Source organism: Fistularia commersonii, chromosome 26 (assembly GCF_037954325.1).
Source record: "Fistularia commersonii isolate RoL2024-O1a breed Wild chromosome 26, RoL_Fcom_v1.0, whole genome shotgun sequence".
NCBI classification, from domain to species: Eukaryota; Metazoa; Chordata; class Actinopteri; order Syngnathiformes; family Fistulariidae; genus Fistularia; species Fistularia commersonii.
In genome coordinates, this window is record NC_141309.1 from 3,687,900 (window position 1) to 3,710,966 (window position 23,067).

The 23,067-nt window shown below is 41.0% G+C and overlaps 1 protein-coding gene across 1 annotated transcript in view; it reads right to left on the reverse strand.

Moving 5' to 3' along the window:
• The window catches only part of grid2 (glutamate receptor, ionotropic, delta 2), a 498,322-nt gene that overhangs the window by 64,141 nt on the left and 411,114 nt on the right, over positions 1 to 23,067 (reverse strand). The window contains exon 13 of the mRNA XM_086174064.1: positions 14,148 to 14,343. Coding sequence (XP_086030190.1) covers positions 14,148 to 14,343 — 196 coding nt within the window. The remainder of the gene's footprint in view (positions 1 to 14,147; positions 14,344 to 23,067) is intronic.

The following is a 23,067-nucleotide window of genomic DNA, read 5'->3' on the forward strand; positions in this document are numbered from 1 at the left end:
CCTCTCTCTGCTTCGTCTCAATTGTCCTCCTGAGTACCATGACGGGGTTCACCGCGGGCGGAGGGGTGTAAATATGTCTCGGGTGAAATACAAATAGTCGTATTCGTCAACGTGAATCAGGGTGATCTTTATTATCGCTGAACTTGTTATGGGGAAATCGGGGAACGCTCGTGGGTTTTACATGATACCAACTTCCTGCTTTGAGATGTAAACAACGGCGGCCATTTTTTTTCCCCGCTCATCACGGTAAATGGGTTGTTGTTAAAGGACGGAGGAGAAAATAGAAGATGTTAGGCTATTTGCCGCCATTTTAAATAGAATATGGCATGGGAAACTGCGATGTGTATGTGTTGGATTGCCGATGTAGCGTCGCAGGTGTTGCGCAGTTGTGCTAAAGCCTCATCAGGTGACATTTTGGAAAGGACGTCGGGCGACGTCCGAGCGCTTGCCTCGGTATTCCTTTGGACGTCTCGCTACGAGCGATTATACAACAGGAAACCAACCCCGAACGCTCCCGGTGATTGCTACGACCCCGCCACACCGGCGGGTCACATCCATTTCAGATCGGTAATACGCCGTGGTAAATTTGAAATTTATAACCCCCAAGTGGGTATTTTTCTTGGGAACGGGAGGTCTTACAAATGCAAAAGAAAAACTCATTTGGCTGAATGAAATCTGAATATGTGCATATGTATGAGACATTTAACTTCAGACTCTCTGTTTTTCTCTCTGCCTTTCCACAGTCCTGATTGACTGTTAGTTACATGCATGGATGAAGATCTGAATCGCACATTTTCCATCAAAAGACTCATTGACCTGTTAAAAGCAATTTTTTTAGAGTTTTTGATTGGAAATATGTTACGGGGGGGAACAGTACCACTCCCACGTTTTCATTATTTTACAGCCTTCATTTTCAGTTTCACCTTGCCGCAAATACTTTGAAACAATCCCTCCCTTTTAAGAAGCTGCTGTCAATATGAGGCCAGAGATTAATGATAATATATGATATGCAAAGCCATATGGGAAAAGACGCATTTGCTAAAGTGGAACCTTCACCTGGTATTGAAGAAAGTCACACAGACAGAAAATCACTTAAAATGGCAATCCACTCAACTCTAAAATCACTCAGCAGTCATCAGGGACTCTTCAGGCCTGACAGAGAGAACCTGTCATATATTCACACAGGGGCCCTCACATCAACCGAATCAGGTGTGTGTGTGTGTGCGTGTGAGAGACAGTGTGTGTGCGCAAGAATGTATATAAGGGAGAAAAAAAAAAAAAAATGAAAATCTAATCAGAGTGAGTGTATGGTTGTGTTTGTATGTGTGTGTGTGTGTGTGTGTGTGTGTATGAGGGGGGGTGTGTGTGGGGAGGGGGTGAATATCCCACTCAAAACCACTCAGTGACACATTCATACCACATTCCTTTCTGTAATGATCTAAGCAATCAGGGATGACTCTAAAAATTACTCTCAAGGCCCAAGCTGTTTTTTTTACATGCATTTTCTTTATTTCTTTTTGCTATTTGGGCTTATTGGAACCTAATTAGGAGAAAAACTAAGCATCATCTTTGGATATGATGTACTTTTAGAGAAAAATGATATCAGCATATGTGGACTCTTGTTCCGATCTTCCATAATTAAACTTAAATCTTCCACAATTAAGTCACCTTTGTGTAACAGAATGAAAAACTCTTTATTTCCAACTTGAACGCAGCAGTTTTTTTCCCTGACTGCTTTTGCATAACACATACACACACATTTTTGTTTATGTTTTGAATATCATAGAGTAAAAACAACGTGTTAATATTCAATTTTTGCCCCTTTTGGACAGTTAAAACTATTGCAACAAAATATAAAACATTGTTTTGCCCACATATTCCACAGTGCACATGCTCATGGACACAAGAGCTAGAATGTGCTGTCCCCGTATGTGGCCACTAAGTCTTAGGAGGCTTTAATAAAAATATTGAAACGTAGAAATACTGATTTGGTGTAAAAGTTCAAAAGTTCGTTGCTTTGTTTAGCAAAGCAGATCTCGTATTTTATTTATTTTATATATCAAATTTTACTATATTTTTACTATTTTTTTTTCTTATTAGGCTAGAACAGGGGTGTCAAACTCATTTTGGTCCGGGGGCCACATAAAACCTAATTTGATGTCAAAGGGGTCGGACCGGTAAAATCATTACCTCGAAGTAAAACTTAGTCTAAATTTTTCCATGTTTTTTTGTAAAGGAGGTTAACAAGTAAATTATAAAAAAATATTTATGTGAAATTAAATGGACTTCTAAAGAATACAAGACAAATTAATATTAAGCAGTCCTGCGGCAGGAAACCAGAGAACCCTGAGGAACCCCATGCAGAAACTAAGAGAACATGCAGAAAGGCCCCATGTCGGAATCCAACCGCTAACCACTGGGCCGCCCCAGCTAGACATAATCGGCGTCAAATATTACAAAAACAAACCCCTTTTGGGTTGTTAGAAAACGGATAAAAAGTAAACTGTTAATCTGAATTCCTAGCCACATAGAGATTATCATAGATGCAGACTTAAAACTGAAAATCAGAAGGAAATTTCAAAAGTCTTACTGGAGTCCCAGCGTCAGTCTTAGAGCAGTTGTAGATCTGTCTTTCCCAAGTCTTGGGTTGACGATAATACAAACACAAGACCTTCTGCCTTTACGGTGAAGTAAAGTAAATCAATCAGGCAATTTTTCCCAATTTTTTTTCCAATTAACTCGCTGCATTTTTTTGGATTGTGGGAGGAAACCCAAACAGACACGGGGAGAACATGCAAACTCCACACAGAGAGAATCCCTTCGTCCTTCAAGTCCGAAGCGCTAACCACTGCGCCAACCAATTTTAAATTTTATTTATTATACCTTTATCAATCCCTTGCGGGAACGTCCTCTGCATTTAACCCATAATGGATGAAACATTGCAGCCATCTAGCAGCACCAGGAGAGCAGTTAGGGGTTCAGTGTTTCATGTTCCCTACATCGCTTCCAATACGATGAGCTCCAATAAAAGCGGAGGAAGGAAACCTGGTAGACGTACAATGACCTGAGTGGTATTGGCGATATTTGTTGGTGGTACGGATGAACGTGAACGGCAGGCGGACGCACCGATCAGTGTGGACCGAGCGGACGGTGGAGCTGTGGGCCGAAACAACCCGGCTTCAACTTTCCAAAGTATCACGACCGAGGGGAGGAAAAGCAATGGAAAGAAATTGCAGGGGTTCTGCAAATACCTGGTGTAAACATTACATGGTGGGAAAAAAATTGCTGAAGGAATCTATTGTCACTGTTTATGTTCCCATCCTTGTTGTTGTTTATTTTCACCCTTGCTGTTTTTTTTTTTCATTCTGTTGTCTATTCCTATCCTTGATGTTGTTTTTGTTGTTCTCTCTGCTGTCAATTTATTTGTGGATGTCTTTTGCTATCTTTTAATTGCCTTCTAATTGTCTCTCTGTTTATATTTATATTTATGTTTATATTTATATTTATATTTTTATTAATAGTTATAATTATATTCATATTTATTTATATTTATATTTACATTTATATTTATGTTTATATATATTATATTTACATTCATATATATATATATGAATGTAAATAATTATATATATATACACACTAATACATATAAATATGAATATAGATAATTATCAATGTATATATAGACTGATAATTATTCATATTCATTCATTATATATATATATATATATATATATATATATATATATACTGAGAATTATTTATATTCATATTCATATTTATTTATATCTATATTTATTGATACTATAAGTGCTCTGACAAAAGAATTTCCCATATGGGGATCAAGTTGTAGTTGTAATTTTCCACAAGTCTTTTCAAAATCTTTTCAGTCTTTTAGATGTAGGATTTGAAACTTAAAACTCTAAAAACTAATTTGAGGAACTTCTCCGTCGCAGCGACAAAGAGGCGTACAGTTCTGTTTGTGTATCGGTGCTTACATGCGGAATATGTGGGTGTGTAAAATACATATATGTTTTGCCTTTAGACATGGCATGGTATTTGTGCGATTTCCGTGGACGTTCGAATGATTGGCGCGCACGTTTGTGTATGTCAACGTGCACATGTATTCGGTTTTCGTGCGCGGGTGATAGCGGGGACAGCTAAGACGCTGACCCGTTCTGACATTTAATATTATTCTGCTGCAGGGGATCAGAACTGAAAGGGAGAAAATCCATAGTGTACAGGAGACAACAGTGACAGAGAGGAGTAAGAGGTTTATTTTGAGAGAAAGGGCCTGAGAGAAAGAGAGCGAACGCAGCAGGGACAAAAAAAAAAAAAAAAGGGAGAATTAGAAAGCAAGTGAGAGGGGGGGGAGAATCAAGTTCTCAACCACACAGGAATCAAATGTAGGGAAAGAAAGTGCAATGAAAGCGACCAGGACATCCGCTATATCAAAGAGGCAGACAACAAAAGATCAATGACCGGCCCAAGGGTGGGTGGGGGCGTCTGTTAATAACATCATCCGAGCCAGAGGCTGTTTGGAAGTACTACTGCAAGTTCTGCTCAAAGCACGGCGAACGTTGGAGCAGACCAAATGTACGCGCTTCGGCCGATGGCTTTGGCAAACTACCAATAAGATTCTGTTTATGTGATTGCTGTTAATGGAGGAAATCTGCAGAGACGACCACCACAATTAGCCCTCCACGCCAAACGCTATCAAGCGATTTTAAAATTTGGAGTTGCCATTTATGTATATATATAATTCTTTAATCATACATATATATATTGATCTGCAGAGACGAAGGGAACAATTAGCCCTTAACGTGGAACGCTCTTGAGGCAATTTTAATCAATTTGAATTAGAATTTGCATCAGCCACTATGTATACACATAATGTGTATACAGTATATATACATATATATTAATACACGTAATGGCTTATTTGAATTCTAATTCAAAATAAATTAAAATTGCCTCGAGAGTGTTACGTATTTATTGATCTTGTCATCACTGCGGATCTATCTATCTATCTATCTATCTATCTATCTATCTATCTATCTATCTATCTATCTATCTATCTATCTATCTATCTATCTATCTATCTACCTACCTACCTACCTACCTACCTACCTACCTACCTACCTACCTACCTACCTACCTACCTACCTACCTACCCACCCACCCACCCACCCATCCATCCATCCATCCATCCATCCATCCATCCATCCATCCATTAAAATACTCATTTAGTTCAAGGAAATGAATTTCAGGAGACCTAAATCTGTAGTGTCATATGATGAGTGTTTGGTTTAAAGCTCAGATCAATTTAAATCACAAGAATTTTGGTTTTGGAGTAATGAAATATGGATATTAAATCACAGGATCTATTATAGAAGAGTGTGTTTGAATATGTCGGAGAGCTATGAGCTTTGGCGCGCCACTAGAGTGCACCGTGTTGCCTCCGGTACAATGAAGATGGACTTCGAGTGAGAATCGGGGACAGAAATAGGTAAATAACGAGACAGATACACAGGGGGTGAAAAAAAAAAAATGAACTAAACAAATATTTAGCCGGTGAAGCAGAAGGTTGAAACACGACCGAGCCAAAAGACAAAAACCCAGACGACTGCAAACCGGTGATATTGGACTGAATGTATCCGCAGAAAGGATGCACGTCCGGGTTTTTGTATTTCCTCACGATGCCGCTCTGCAGCCCCGGCCGTCTTTCTTGAGCTGCCGCTACTGATTTATCATATGGAACCAGAACCTCTGCTCATCCTCTGCATGACCGACACTTTCACCGGCTGGTGTGGACTGTCAGCGCCGCGATTAAAAAAGCAAACTTAGTGCGGTGACATCCCGACAGACCATTCAGAAAAAAAAGATGTTAAGGTGAAATTTGCTCACAATGTGCACCGATTTGCGCGGACTCTTATTTAAAAGCAGGCGCCATGTGACCGGAACCATGTTGAGTCAAGCTGCAGGAGCACAAAACACTTTCTGCACATTCTGGTCAAATGTTTCCCGCCCGACTTTTAAACCAGACCCAGTCCTGTCCGACGTGAAGTTACTTACTATGCATGCTTGCATTGTTGTAAAATGCACTTATCTTTCTCTTTTTTTTTTACCCTCTCAAAAGTATGTCGATTGATTTACCCGACACCCTGCTTTTCCCGGTGATACTGGAGGTTTGCATGTGGCACCACTGGTTTGAAGGATGAAGGAGGGCCAATATTTTCTCGGAACAATATTTTGTGGCCCCCTGACTAAAATCAAATCTTGGTGTTAGTGCAGCCTGCGTGTTTTTTACAGTGGGTTCAAATTAAAAAAAAAAAAAAAAAACAAGAAAAAATGAAAAAGTAACTTTGCCATGAATTTTTGCTTCAAAATTTGAAAACAAAATGATTTTTTGATGAAAAAAACATTAGTGACGTTGTTAAAACTTTTTTTTTTCTTATTTCTATAAAAAACACAAAAACGATGCCAAAAAACGGAAAGGTTAAAAAAAAAATGATTTAATAACCAGTAAAGCCACCATTAGGCTTATAAACATTATACCTCCTCTTATACATGCTAACAATCAATTTTCTATTAAATTCTAGTGGCAATTGTCCCATAGTGAGAAGATTCTCTTTTAACTCAACATTATTTTCAGGCTGTGATTTCATCAAATCTTTCTTAATATTGATTTTTAATAGTAATTTGTCATGTTTTTTTAAGAGGAACAGTTCATTACATACAATTTCTTTATAATTGACCTGTTTACCTCCTTTACACTAAAAAAAAGGAAACATTTGGACTTAGTGTTCCTTCGAGGTGATGATTTTACTGATCCGGCCCCCTTGGCATCAAATTAGGCGTTTGTGGAACCCGGACTAAAATGAGTTGGACACCCCTGATCTACAGTGTTGAAGCAACTGTCGCCGTGTTCTCGCCGACAAACAAAGTTCCTCGATTCTGGTATTGACGGCACTTCCCATTAACGCCCCCGACCCCGTACTCTGGAGGATGATACAAGATTATTCATTACATCATTATCCCTCACAGTATCTGGGGGATGGTGTAATAACTCATCCGTAAAACCAGTTATATAGAAAATTGCGTCATTAGAGTTGCACACACATCACTTTAGTTGGTTTTCATGTAATATATGGTCCTGAGCCTGTTATGATAAAAGAAAACAACTTGGAATTTCTGATCAAATAATGCACATTTTGCTCTCAAACAACCAACCGAATGGACTCAGCAACATACCGTCTTGGAATGTCTCTCTTTACACACTTGAAATTGCAGTAAGATGATGCAAAATGTGCGGCCATCTCTTTATCATATCTTTCAACAAACCTCCACACGTGCAGCATGTGTGTTCAATCAATATTCCACCATCAAATGCAATATTCTACCTCCATAGGTGCAACAAAATGCCACCCCGGGGGGTAATATTCTGCCAAAAGGTGAAAACTGGACAATGTATGTGTAGAAATGCCAGCTTAATACATGCAATACTGCAATACGGCCACTCCGATGTGCAACATTTTGCGTAAACGTGAAATCTGGACAATTATTTGACCTTGCCTTCCTCCCGTACTTTGATTTATTGAGAATTAATTTAGTTTTATGATGTCTATTACCTATTATTCTTGCAAGCGAGGGCCGTGCACAGGAGATACACCTCAATATTGTGACATTGCACTTTTCAGTGACGATAAAGACTTTTCTATTCTGTTCTATTCTGTTTCCAAACTTCACCTCACCCGTAACAAGCGGCAAACTCTGCACGTTTGACACCGCTGCCATATGCCGGGAGTCAGTGTTGAGTTCATACTGCAGTCATGTTTTAGGTGATCTCTTGTGATTGCTGTGGCGCTCTGACAGGGCAGGGTGGAACAGCAATTTCCCTGCCGCTCCCTGTAGCCAATCCCGATTCGTATTGCGGCCTGTGGTGGTAAGTGCCACAGATGGATGATTATGTCCCGTTGTTTTGAACAGCGTGTTTCTCGACAAGTACTCACCAAAGTGTGCAACAACTGCGGCGCTTTCTCATTCATCGGTGTGACAAGGTGAGCGGCTAATCCGAATTGTCAGTGAAACAACCCTATGAGGAAATCATCCCTCACCATCCCATATAAATGTGACAGTAGAAACGCATCACGAGGAACAGGAAACACTGCATGACCTGATATTTGTCTACAGAAAAAGGCTATACTTTATTGATCCCCATAGGGGAAATTTATTTTATCATAGCAGCAAAACCAATAGTTTCAATAAATATGGGTATAAATAATAAATAACAATAAATAATATAAATACATAGAAATAATAATAATCATAGTCATAATAATAGTAATAATAATAGTAATAACACCAACAATAATAATAATAATAGTGATAATTGTTATTATTATCATATATACTATAATACAATAATAATCATTATTATTATCATTATTGCTTTGAATATTGTTGATATAATAAATATTTATGAATACATAATAGTAATAATAATGATAATAATAATAATAATTAATAATAATAATAATGAGCGAATTTTCTAATTATCTAATCTAATCTAATCTAATCTAATCTAATCTAAATAGAGGGACAATTAAAAGATAGCAAAAGACAACCACAAATAAACAAAAGGATAGAAAGAGTAGAAAGCAGAATGGAAAAAAACAAGACAGCAAGTGTGAGAATAGACAACCAAAATGACAACAAGGATAAGAACATAAAGAAAGTGACTAGAACCATGACAGCATGCAAATGGAGTGACACCAACAAGGATAAAAATAGACAACACGGGTTCGTAGTGAAGTCATGGTAGCATGGATGCACCTCAGGCCGATCAGAATTGTGGACACAAAAGAGCATCTGAAGCGTTCGGTTCTCCATCGGGGCGGGACGGACCGTCGTCTGAACTATCTGCCCATCTTGGATCATCCAAGGTAGCTCCCAGTGTGTCCTTCACCCTCCCCGCCGCCACTGATTCAAGACAATACAGGTTCAGTCCCACCACCGAACTGGTTTTCCTCACTAGCTTATTGAGCCTGTTGACCTCACCAGCACACCAGTGAAGATGAATGTCTACCATGGACTAGTAGAAGGTCTTGAGGAGCCTGCTACAGACACCAAACCACCTCGGACTCCTCAGGAAGTGCATCCTGCTCTGACCCTTCCAGTAGACGGCATCTGTGTTGTGAGTTTATTGTGAATGTGGACCCCAAGGTACTTGTAGTGAACATAGTGAATGCAGAGAAAATACTGAATACATCCTCCATGAAACATCTTGCAGCCAAAATCGCGTGTTAAATTAGCAATACTCAAAATAGTGCTCGTTATTTGAATTTTTTTTTTTTTGTCCTTTTTCCATCACCGATCGGCTGCTCTCGTTCATTTCCTTCCATTTATTTCTATGGCGCAGCTGCTCGGCTCGGTACAGCTGCACGCCACATCCTCATAATATTCGGCTTATTTCCATGACAAAAAGGGGGTGTCCGTATTTGTTTCATGTTATTGAACTCCCGCTCTGACAGCCCATCCATCGGTACACTGAGATTCTTGCAGTCGCAGCCCGGCATTCGTCTCTCTTCTCTACTTTCCCTGTGTTCGAATGCTGCCAACTTCCTCTGGGATATTGATCTTGGTCGCAGGCAAACATCTTGGCTCCGTTCTGATCAGCCATTGTTACACGTTGAAAGAAAGAGTTGAGAGCAGTTAAAGATGTTGGAAGATATGCACGCTCCATTGAAGATTTACACAGATTACTTCAGTTGTTTGAAATGACCTGAGAAATGACCGATTAAAATTGTTCTCGTATCCCCTGTTGTTCCTTCCTTGTAAGTTTTCTTTTTCATCGACTGCAGGAGAGAGTCGTCTATTTAGAGGATTTGAATGATACATTGATGCATGGCTAAATACTTAATTCCCTTCCTGAGCAACCAGAATCATAAATACCCGACTGGTGCATCTCATTTGCATGCATTCAGATTAACTTTTGCATCACCGATTTCTTCTTCCAGTAAGGGGTGCACTTTATCTATTCTTCTTGGTGAAAACATAAGACTTAGAATGCCGTGTGACTTCAAGAAGGCACTCGGACGTTTGACTGAATACGATACTCTGGTTCAGCGTGGCTCGGACGCGAACGTCCTTGTCCCAAATCCCAGCTGAGGGAGGGTCTTTTTGTTCACATTGTTTTCTGTGTGATAAATGCATTGACCAATTAGCACAATATGTTATAAATATGTGTCAAATAATGTACTTTTATGTGTGCAAAACTATGCCATAGAAGACAGAGCGGAAGAAAGCTGTACAAGTCAGTGGTGAGTTGAACTCATTTTTGCAGAGGGCCACATCGGCATAATGATCCCCTCAAAAGGCCACATGTAACACTATAAATGTAACCAAATGTGATGTAAAATAAATGTAACTACTCCTTAATGTTAAAAACCTCTGAATCAATTTCTCATTCAGATCTTTTCATTTTAATTGTTTAATTGTTGTTTTTCTGGAAGGCTAACTTTAGCATACCTAGCTCCGTGTTTGGTGTCAAAATGCCGACGTAGGTTTTCCTTTTTGGCGACCGAAGTTGCCTCATAACACAAAAGACACATCGCTTTTTCTCCTTCAAGCACAAACATGTATTGGCCTTCCTAACTTTCTTGCAACCGCTTTCCACTTGCTTCAACTTTTCTCTTCCTGGACATTTAGGGATCATTTTTCAATTCCACTTGTTGAAAAAGGCATTGATGTGCTGCGATCTAATGGTGGGACACCGTCACTCTGCGGGTAACATGATCGCCATGAATTGTGGAAAATGTAGTTTATGGTCAATGCACCTGTTTGAGTCGATTATTATAAGACAATCAGACCTTTTAGGATGTTCTCACGGGCCACGTAAAATGACGTGGCGGGCCACATTTGGCCCGCGGGCCTTGAGTTTGACACGTGTGCTCTAGAAACAGTTACAATGGCGAAAAGACAGAAGGCAGAGATGAAGATGTTGAGGTTCTCGTTGGGAGTGACCAGGATGGAGAGAATCAGGAATGAGTCCATCAGAGGGACGGCACATGTTAGATGTTTAGGAGAGAAGGTCAGAGAAGCTGAATTGAGATGGCTGGGTCATCTACAGAGCAGGGATATTGAATATATTGGTCGACGGATACTGGAATTTGGAGGTCTAAAGGAAGACCAAAGAGAAGATTTATGGATGTTGTGAGACAGGATATGAAGTTAGTTGGTGTGTGAGAGGAGGATACAGAGAATAAGGTTAGATGGAGAAGGTCGATTCACTATTGCGACCCCCAAAAGGAGAAGAAAAAGGGGTGCAAAACTGCAACGGGCTCATCTGGATGGTCTTATTTGGTTTAAATATTGAATGAGTGAATTATTGCTGTTGCAGTCCCTGTTTATCCACATCAGAATACAAAGGTTGATTGTTTATATTATATTGATTATATCATTACCGCAGCTAACAACTTTACCTGATGTCTTGATTTACTGCAAGCAATTGCAACGGTAAATGGTCTCCATTTATAGAGCGCTTTCACACCTTGTGATTTCAGAGCACTTTTGCATTCCCCCATTTACACACACGCACACACACACGCACGACAGCAGCAGAGCTGCCATGCAAGGTGCTAACCAGACCATCGGGACCAACTTTGGGTTCGGTGTCTCGCCCAAATTACTTTGGCGTGCAGAGAAGAGGAGCCGGAGAGCGAAGCGCCAGCGTCCCCCCCCATGGAGGGACGCCTGCTCTACCAAGTGAGTCTAAGCTTCCCTACAAAGAAGGGTGCAAAAAAGCAAGAGGGCCCACATCAGACCTTCCATCTATCCATCAATTCATCCATCGCTTGTTAAGTATGAGCACGGATGATGATAAATGCATGGCATTGACTCATCTGAAGTCTGCATGAATATGAAAAACAAAGCTTCGATAAATATATATATATAGAGAGAGAGAGAGAGAAAGCAAGAAGGAGAAACCCAAAGAAACGCAAAAGTTTGCATAAGCATAACATTATCTAAATAAAAAAAGTACAAGAATTCTATCTATTTTTCATTCTTTGTTCAATATATATGATTTGTGTGTTTTGTCCCGGTGGTACTCGGAGGCTGTACGGATGTGACCAAGAACTACTGCCGGCGAATATCTGATTGAAAAAGCCAAAAGTTGTCATTCTTTGTTATTAACCCGCCAGAGGGCCCAGCAACAGGAGAACTGTTCAACAGAGGGCGGAAGAATGATCACATAGATCATTACAAACAATTAAATGTACCACACGATTGCTGGCAACAAGTCCTTCCTACATGAAACCTTCGATATCCAGTTGAATAATGAAATTGTGCAGTGAGGTGATGACACCCTTTGTTGGAAATGTTGGGAAAAAAAAAAAAAAAAAAGAAGGGGATTTCATTATTTCAATAGTCATTTTTGATGTTTTAATTTGTAGTGCTTATTAATACATCCTGGAATGAGGAGGGATTTTGTGGAGAGATACTGCTCTTAGGTTTACAAACATGACTCGTGTCATGCATGTGATTAGCATCCTGCTTATTTTTGTTTATTTTTGTCACTGTTATTGTCACTCTGTTTATTTTCCTATCCTTGTTGATGTCAATTTGGCCGTCTATTTTCACCCTTGCTGTCTTTTTTTTTCCCATTCCGTTGTCCATTCTTATCCTTGGCGATGTTGTTGTTCTCTCTGCTGTCTATTTATTTGTGGATGTGTTTTGCTATCTTTTAATTGTCTCTCTATTTATATCTATAATATTGTTATATTTATTGATAATATTACTGTTACTCTGCTGTGACAAAAGAATTTCCCCTATGGGGATCAGTAAAGTTTATCTGATCTTATCTTATTTTAATTGGAAAATTGTTTTTTGGAGGGCTGTTATTGACTGGAAAATAAACTGCTCAAAAAATTAAAGGGAAAACTTAAACAGCACAATGCAACTCAATGTAAATCAAACTATCCACTTATGAAGCACCATTGATTCATTTTGACTTATTATAAGGACATTACATCAATGTTGGATCAGCCTAGTGTGTTTTTTCAACTTTCAGTTCAATCCAGACCTCAATGGGTAAACAAATTTGATTTCCATTGATAATTATTGTGTGATTCTTGTTGTCAAAACATTCAGCTATGTAAAGAAAAAAAGTATTTAAACAGAATATTTGATTCAGATTCAGGATGTGTTATTTTCGTGTTTGCTTTATTTTTTTGAGCTGTGTATATGAAATCTGTATGATTTTTTCCATTAAAAAAAAAAACAAAACCTAAAATAAATAATAACCTTAACGTTTCACATGGGGAGAAAACTACCGGACAATAAGCCGCGACTTTTTTTCACCTAAACAATGATGCGGCTAATTTTTTTTTGGGGGGGGGGGGGGCGCTAACGAGCTTCCCGCCGCTAAAACGTTTATCCTCGTCACATCGGAAATGACCGGGGTACTTCTGAGTCCGTTCAACTCCGACACAGAAGAAGACGACTTTGACGGTTTTAGTAAACAGGAGGAAGCCCGAGATAGCGAACGGCTAGCCGGTGTGGCTTATATTGAGGTGCGCTCAATAGTCCAGAAATTACGGTCATTACCCCTCAGCTATAAAAATGGAAACGTGTCAGGAACTTTAACATGGTGGCAGTGAGAGCCTTTTTGTCAGTGCAGGGATTTTTTTTGCAGTTCCTGGAAACTTTTTAGGAGCAAGGCAGTTCCTTTGTGCGTTCAGATGGAGTAAGACCCAGGAACCAGGAACCGTGGAGCTCAGTTCCAAGAACCATTTCAGCACCTACTCCCAAGAAGGGTCTTTTTATGGTTCATAGGAACTCATGTTGCGTGGGTGCTTGGTGATTGGTTGGACTCATAAGCAATAACAATTACCAGATACATCTTGCAGCCTGTGGAGCCCCATTTTTAAAAGCGATTGTGGTCCCTTCCTGCCTGTGCGGATGCAAACTAAAAAAGATCCCCTGGGGAGGGTAGTTCCCCGAACCAATTTCAGTTGGACAGTTCTTCATACCGTATTCTTTTGGGTACGAAAGTGTCTATTGTCGCCACTTTGCAACTTCTCCCCCGAGCAAACACTAGACCGTCTGCAGTGATTTTCACAACACGCCTTTAAATGAAAACCTACCTTTCGAATGCCCTCCTTCGATATGTCAACGTTGTTCTCAGCGCCTCCGGTGCGGTTAATCATCTTCCACATCTGGGCGTACATGGGATCCCTCTCAAAGGGGTTCATGGCTTTCGAGCGCACCTGATCGTACACTGCGGAATCCACCACCGTGCCGTAAGGTAGCTCCGTCTGCTTGGACAAGTCCTGCAGAGACCTGGAAAGAGACGATGCGCAGTTTGTATTTGCACGGAGGAAACGGTGTGATAAGCGGCATTAGAGGGAAAATGAAACGGCGAGGATACGACCTCCCGTGTCTGCTGCCAGCAAAGAGGTCAGGTTTTATGTAACTACGGTCAGGGCCAGGGCAAGCTCAAAAACGGATTTTATCTGTATGATGTATGGTTTATCCACGTCACAGTGAAACAGAAACATAAAACAGCAGACTGAGAGGCCAGCCTTCAAAGAAGGGGGCAACAGATAGTCATCTTTTAAATCTGGAAGGCACAGCTGCCCTGAAAAAAAAAACAAAAAAAAAACACCAGAAATATATCCGCATAATTAACAAACAAATAAATAAATAAATCGAGAGGTCGGGGGAAAGATCATTCCCTCTGTACTTCCTCCGCCTCCCGTTGACAGTCGCCGCACGACACGGGTTTGAATGTCATTTCGGACATTTTACCAAATGTCAGACGCAGCCCTCCCACTTGTAATGATGAAAAGGTGCGGAGGTGTGTGTGTGTGTGTGTGTGTGTGTGTGTGGTGTTCAGTCGCTGTGGGGCCGAAGCTCTGCTGCTGTATGGCGCACCTCAAAAGAACAAGCGCTGCAGTGGGGACACTGTATCCATCTCGAAGACATGACCTCAACAGTATGAGGGTTACAGCCAAAGCATATATATAGATATATATCAGGTTAGAAGGACAAGGTGAAGGATCACGTCTCTATTAACGCCTTGGTGTCGGGGGGGTGAAGGTGATCCCACTAGGTATGGGCTGATCAAGTCAACCTGGACAGCCTCAACAAGAAATCACAAAGGTTACTGTATTTTCCGCACTATAAGGCGCACCTAAAAGCTTTTGATTTTCTTAAAAACAACCAGTGCGCCTTATAATCCGTTGCGCCTCATATATGGATCGATATTGGTTAATTATGGCTACCGTAGTCAGGGGGCGTTGCCGAAGTAGCAACGTTAAAATGGTAAAGGGGAAGTCCCGCACCACTTGTGTGTTTATAAAGACCCAAAAACAGCTCCTTTCAAGAGACACGCTTATGACGCAGAATTCAAACTCAAGGCTATCAGTCACGCAGTAGAACACGGGAAGAGAGCGGCAGCGAGAGAATTCAGCATTGATGAATCAATGGTACGGAAGTGGAGGAAGCGATAAGATGACCTGCGCCGAGTGAAGAAGACTAAACAGAGTTTCAGAGGAAACAAAGCGAGACTGCCGCAGTTGGAGGACAAACTCGAAAAGCGGGTTTTCAAACAGAAAGCGGCAGGTAGAAGCGTCTCTACAGTCACTATTCCGATAACGGCAACAGTGCTAGCTAGCGACACGAACGTCGATGAATGTAGAGGCGGTCCTTCTTGGTGCTTTTGTTTTATGAAAAGCATTGAACTGTGACAAAGGGAGTTGGAAAAACATTGTTTTCAACAAAGGTGGCGCAAATACTGGTAAGAGCTACCGGTACGTACGGTACCGTATTGTGAATGCACTTGTTTTGGGAGTGAACGGAGTTGTCAGAACATTGGTTTGTATTCTATTAATAAAGTTTGACTGATTGTCTTATCTGACTGTTGTGTTGACTTCCCTTTACCGCAGCTTCATCTAGTGGATGCATAACGCAACCCCAGCCACAACAGTAGTTTTTGCCTTATAATGCAGTGCGCCTTATATATGAAAACAGTTTCAAAACAGGCCATTCCTTGAAGGTGCGCCTTGTAATTCAATGTGCCTTACAGTGTGAAAAATATGGTATATTAACGCTTTTAAAACAGAAAGATCACATCGGTGGAAGAAAAAAAAGAGGAAAATGAGAGGACATATATTTTTTCTCTGCAGGGGGCAGAGGTGGACGCAGCGGTTAGCGCTTCCACCTCATGGCAAGACGGTCCCTGGTTGGATTCTTACAAACGACCTTTCTGGTTGAAGTCTGCGTGTTCTATCCATGTCTGTGGGGGTTTCTTCCCAAAGTCCAAGGACATTTTGGAGGGCAAGTAGAGACCCTAAGTTGCCCAGATGCGTGAATGAGAGAGTAAATGATGATGTCTGTGTGGTGTCAGACTGGTGAATGCTCCAGGGTGAATTCAAGGGTGCAGGATAAGCGCTATACATTAGGAATGAATGAATGAATGAAGGGATGAATAAGTATTTTCTGGACGTACTGAGGAAGTCATGTAAGAGATCTGCACTGGTATTTTATAAGTCCAAAACACTGCATATATTCAAGAGCCGAAGGGATCTTGACGACCGTTTTGGCTCATAACTACCTTTATTGTACTGATAAACATCGCTCTGTTTATGATCGCTCTTTTATTGTGCGAAACCAGCTAAATAAAAGCCTCCTCCTCTCTGGGAGGAACTTGAGAGATTCCTCAGGGCTTGCCATGGAATGTCAAGCTAACCCCTACTGCTTCTGTCACAAGGGGTTACCTTGGGTCCCTTCCTTTAACAAACAATTTTGACCCTTTTCCCAAAAATCCATGCAGCATTTTCCGTCCTAAAGGTAGAACAGGCAAGTTTATAGCATTTTTGCAACTCCTGCCTCCGAGCAGACATCCCTCTTCCTCTTTCTATTACTTACCGTGTCTCATCCCCAACATTAGATGCCGCAAATTGAGTGTCCCGTCTTCATTGGTGAGAACCAGCCAGCAACAGTGTTTGTGCAGATGGATTTACTTTGACATTGGCTTGAAAGCCGGCAGTGTCTCATACAGAGGGATGATCGCGGAAATAAATCCCCCTTTGTGAAAATTCAAATCAGCGGGATGAATCTGAGGGAGCAGTCTATCAACCGCACATGCAGATTTAAAAAAATCCAGAATATAGAATTATGAATAGCCAATTTTTTTCTGCAGCCATCGGAGAACAAAAGTTTGGTTGTGTTTTGGGTTTGCTTGGAACACTTCCCGAAAAAGACGTGCGTCTAAAGCTTTGACACTTCCCAGTCTGTGTTGTTGTGATTATTTAAATGTCTGGCAGACTAGAAAAGGGGATAAAACGTGGTCTTTGCAAATGGAAATGATGTACATATTTACTTGCAAATAGCGAGTGGGGCCGAGGATCTGATCTGACAAATGTGGAGACACATTGGGAAGCCAGACGTGGATTAATGTACATAAACCGATCAGATTGTGTGACACATGTTTATGCCAGGTTTTAGAGCGGCCTTTCTCCAGATTTTTTTTTCTGCTCCCTTACTGGCTCTACCATTCATTCATTCATGTGTTCGTTGTTTGTACTGCTTATCCTGGGATCGGTTGCGATCACACGGTCACAGTGACGTACAACCAATCACCGTCTCATTGACATGAACCATTCACTCTGTCAGTCGTAGGTCATATGGAGACATGCAACCATTCACACTATCAGCCAAACTTCATGTAGGGCAGTGACATGCAGTCAGGGGAGGCAGGAGAGGTCGTGCCTCACTTGCCAAAAAAAAGAAAAAAATGTCAAATGAAAAAAAGAATAAAAGGGTTATATTTGACGGTGATTTGCTCTTTAAAGGAATATTTCATGTAACTTCACCAGCTTCAGATTGTCTTTTTTAATTCAAAATCACTGGATTTTCACATCAAAGAGGTGCGGTGAGGCTGTGGACTGTTGAGCCTCAATGTAGATTGTGCAATGACGGCTGACTGCTGGCCTGCTCTGCACTAAGACTGCATTGCTTTCTCTCTCCATGTCGCTATTAAAATGGTTAAACACTTGCTGTATGAACTACATTTCCAATGTACAGTGTTTTTCTCAAGAACTGTATGTGTTTTACTAGTTTCTTGTGCTAAGCGATCATAAAACGATTTAGTGAGGCACGCAGTTCTCCTGCCCCACGGTAGGTGTGCCTCACCACCCACGAACCTCACCGTATGTCACTGGTGTTGAGTCTCATGCAAACATGCATTTGATTCATCGGAGACTCTAAATTTCCCAGTCGTATGAATGAGAGAGTGAAGAGTTGGATAGTTCCTTGTGCTGAGCGATCATAAAACGGCTGTGAAAAGCCTCTTAGTGAGGCACGCAGTTCTCATGCCTCATGGTAGGGGGCGCTTGTGATTCCAGGGATTCGTCTTGCGACTCCTCGGCAGCAGAATCCGGTGCCTCACCGGCCACAAACCTCACCACACGTCACTGATATAAACATGCAACCATTCACTGTGATATCATGTTTGCATGATTTAGGGACTCCTAGGGTGCTTTTTGAAACAGGAGAACCCGGAGGAAACCAACCAGGGGAGAACCTGGAGGCGCCATGCAGAAATGCCCCTTGCCAGGGACCTTCTCGCTGTGAAGCACAGATCAGTGCACCGCCATACAAACGTATATTTGCACCTCCGTTTGAGCACACAACGTGTTGTTAATCAAAGAACACCAATGCTCTGGTTGCCCCTCACACAGCAGGACTTAGACATGTAATGGTAAACCGTGACAAAAACGAATAACTATTTAAAAGGCTGCTCCTGTACATATTGACAACATTGATTCACTCGCAATATACCGCTTGATGTAGAGCAAGTGCACGACCATCGACTTCATTAGTTCAGTTTCACAGCGCATGAATATAGGCAAGTTTGTACTGTTACTTGGACGTTCCCTCGCAAAGACAAAACAAATCAGACACACGTTTCCACACGGCTTTAACCGAAGGGCATGACTCATGTGGTTCCTCTCCCTCTCTCATGGCCTCTTCAACGGTCTCTCTAACCCTCTTTAATAAATTGCTTTGATAATTTAAATGAACTTTGCTGTTAACATGAATCTTTTATTACAGTCAATTAATCATTGGCCTTAATAATCTGCCCTTGCTTCAACTCCAGGGAGAATACATCTGTGTGTCAGTACTCTTTGACCTAAACTCACCCTTTGTGATTTTTTGTCAGGGGCGCCTCTAAAGCTTTGTTTCAGGATGTGTGTGTGTGTGTGTGTGAGAGAGAGAGCAAGAGAAAGTGAATTAGGGGTGCTTATAACTCGCCACGGCCGGCGCCAAACAGCAGCGGTAAACCTTCACCTTCCCCAAATCACTGACTTCCAGTTGGTCTGCAGAGATGGGGGCAACATTATCAATTCAGTGAAAGAAGCCTTATAGATATGCAAATTAAAATCCAAACATTCTCAATGACACCCATCTAAAGCAGGGGTGTTAGACTCGTTTTGGTCCTCGGGCCACAAACGGGCCAATTAGATGTCAAGAGGGCCGGATCAGCCGAATCATAGTGTAACGCTAAGTCCAAATTTTTCCATTGTTTTAGTGTAAAGGTAAATAATAAAAATCCCGATATGTAATGAACTGTTCCTTTCAAAAACACAAGACAAACAATCTGTAAGTGCAATTTCAACCACACTATGCGTCACTTCTGTCCTCTCAGCATTTCGTTCATTTTGTTGCATGTTTTTCCACGGCGAGTCTCACAGTGCCACCGAAACTTGCTGCATCCACGCCAAGCATACAGGTGTCTTATTAACCTCAACGAACAAATAAGAAGTGGTCCATTTCTCTTGGAAAACCCTAAACTCAATGTCCGACATCGACACCTTGCTGATGAGGATGTCGGGGCTAATGGAAAAGCAGGTAGATTTCTAACAAGAAGTAAAAATGGTATTTACAGACCCGGAAGCCGCATCGCTGCCACCTGCTGTAAGTTCTGAGTCACATATTGTTGTGCCATGTTGCTAACAATGACTAAAACAGTGTGCACCTAGTAGACAATATTGCAGAAAAAGTAGTTCATGCAGGATAAGAGGAAGAAGATGGATGGATGGATTTGTAAAAATAAGAATAAGAATAAGAATAAGAACAACTTTATTTATCCTGAAGGAAATTGTTGTGCCAGAGTTTCAAGTAAAACATAACAATAATAGATAATAGTAGGAAATTGTATAAACAGTAAAAAAAAAAAAAAAAGGGGGGGGGTAAGAAATACAAATAAAGCTATAAAGTGTCAAAGTCAAGGCTATAGAGTGTTTTAAGGTCTTAAGTACATGTATTTTTGAAATTGTAACTATATTCCATGGACCAGAGTGGACTCCTTAGCGGGCCGGTACCAGCCCGCCGGCCGTACGTTTGACACCCTTCCTCTCAAGCTAAAACACAAGCCCAAAAAATCTCAGCTATAAGTAAATAAGCTACACAAGCTGATGGTGTTGTAAATTCCGATGACCGGACTTGAAACCGCATTTTGTATGTGCTTGTTGTCAGACATGAAAAATGTCCCCTTTAATTCTGGTATCCACGTCAACTGGATAACCTTAAAGAGAATCCGCGGCCGTGTTAAATATTCCCCCTTTGTGTTGGATGCAATCAAACTACCTGCAAGCAACACAGAGATGGTTTCCATGGACACTTCCTGAGCAGCCGTCTTTTGTTACAGCATTTTGCTGCACCTCAGTCGAATCGGTGCCGTGATGTTTCATAAGATAATATTTTATTGATTCTCGGGAAATTTGGGTGATGATACGGACATGAATGGGTGAATGAAGAAGTGGGCTGGTGAATGAAATAGAACTGTGCACCGTAAAAGCAGAGGTTTATTACTCATTTAACAGCTCATTCATTCATTCACAAGTCATGCAGAGACATACATTCACTGCTTCGTTCACATGTCTGGGTAATTTCGGGTCTCCGATGTGTCTCCTGCATGTATTTGGACTGTAAAAGGAAACCCGGACCTTGTTGTTGTTGTGCATTGGGAGCTGCGCTACTTTTTAACAGCTCGTCCAATCGGTTTGGACAATTCCAAACTGTGCTGCAGAGATATCTTGATTTGTGTTGTACATAAACTACTATGATAAAAATAAGTACTGTTCACTCTCCGGTTTGAAAAACAAATAAGAAAAGTTTCAAACTTAACTATGTAATTTCTAGATCTGCAGCATCAAAATACACTGCTCAAAAAAATCAAGGGAACACTAAAATAACACATCCTAGATCTGAATGAATGAAATAGTCCTATTAAATACTTTTTTCATTGCATCGTTGAATGTGTTGATAACAAAATCATGCGAAAATGATCAACGGAAATCAAATGTATGAACATATGGAGGTCTGGATTTGGAGTCACACTCAAAATGAAAGTGGAAAAACACACCAATATTGATGAAATATCCTTAAAACGGGTCCAAATGAATAAGTTGTTTCCTAAGTGGACACTGATTTCACAAAAGTGTGATTGACTTGGAGTCACATGGTGTTGTTTAAGAGTTCCCTTTATATTTTTGGAGCAGTATATTTGGACTGTAGGAGAAAAAACCCTCGCAGAAACATACAAGATCCACATAAAAATGGGACTCAAACCAGGGACCTTGTTGCTGTGCAGTTGGAGCTGTGCCGTTTTTTAACAGCTCGTCCAAATTCCGAATGAGGCTGCAGTTTTTTAATCCGCGTTGCGTGATAAAAATAAGTATTGTTTGCGCTTCAGTTTGAAAAACAGATAAGAAAGACTTCAAACTTAACGACGTAATTTCTAGATCTGCAGCATCTAAATATAATTTCCTCTAATACAAACCTACTAGCAGTACCTTTTGCTCGCTCTAAGCGATCTCAGGCAAAACTGTTCTCAGTTCTACTACCTCAGTGGTGGAACAAACTTCCAGAAGCAACAAGACTAGCATCATCTATCTCAACCTTCAAGAAACAGGTAAAAACTGTTCTCTTTCAGGACTTTTTACTGCGCTGATGCTCCAGATCAGGTTAGGCAGCAAGTTAGGCTATGGAGTGTGTGTGTGTGTGTACGTTTGTGTATGTCTTTGTCAAAAAAAACAACAAAAAAAAAACCTCACTAACCCAAGCTTACTGTTCTGTATATTTCCTGTGCATCGTGTATTTGCAAGTGTATTTGCAGTCCCTATGTCCTCTATTGTAAGTTGCTATGGATAAAAGAGTCTGCCAAATGCAATGTAATGTAAGGTAATATAATTTATGGTATAAAAAGTTTGTGAGCGACTGGATCAGCAGGAGCTTCACCCTTGAAAACTCTTTTTCAATCTTCTCATATTCCATCCTCCACAAGTATTCCACTTCATCGCTCTCCTCTCCAAAGTGTCGCTGTCTCTTTCCTCCCTTCCTTCAACCCCCCCCAAAATCTCCCCGCCTTTACCCGCCACGTTTCCCTCCCCGCTCCTCCTCCTCCTCCTCGTTACCGTTTCTTTCTATTAACCAACATCTCGCCGCGTCTCCTCTGTTTTTCCCCTCACGTCCCCTGACGTACATTTACACTTGATAATGTTCACTCCGGTTTGTTCTCCTCCTTCCCGGCTCCATGTTGCTCTCTTGCCCCCTCCCGCTCCCGCTCTCGCCGTCATCCCTCGGTGTTTTCCTAAAGGATTCACACCAAAATTGAGGGGGAAAAACATCCAAGCGTGAAATTGACCAAAGAGGGTTCTGAATGCTCACTTGTTATTTCATTTCCTGGATGAAACAAGGGCATTAATATTTAAAAACCCCGTCTTTCCTGACAGCTCACTGAGACGCCGAGGAGAGTAACGCCTCCATCCTTCACCAGTCTCCCCAATCTCTCTCGAGAGAGGGTGCAATCGCTTGCTTACCCTTTTCCACATTTAACTAATTCACTTACTCAATCACTAACAAATGTATTTACTCTCATTAAGTCGGCGTGGTGCGTTAATCCGCCGTTTATCAGATAAAAGTGCATGCTAATCGCAACATCAGACATTTCACCGGGCTCCCTTCTCGGTTGATTTTTGGTTTCTACTTCCGATTAAA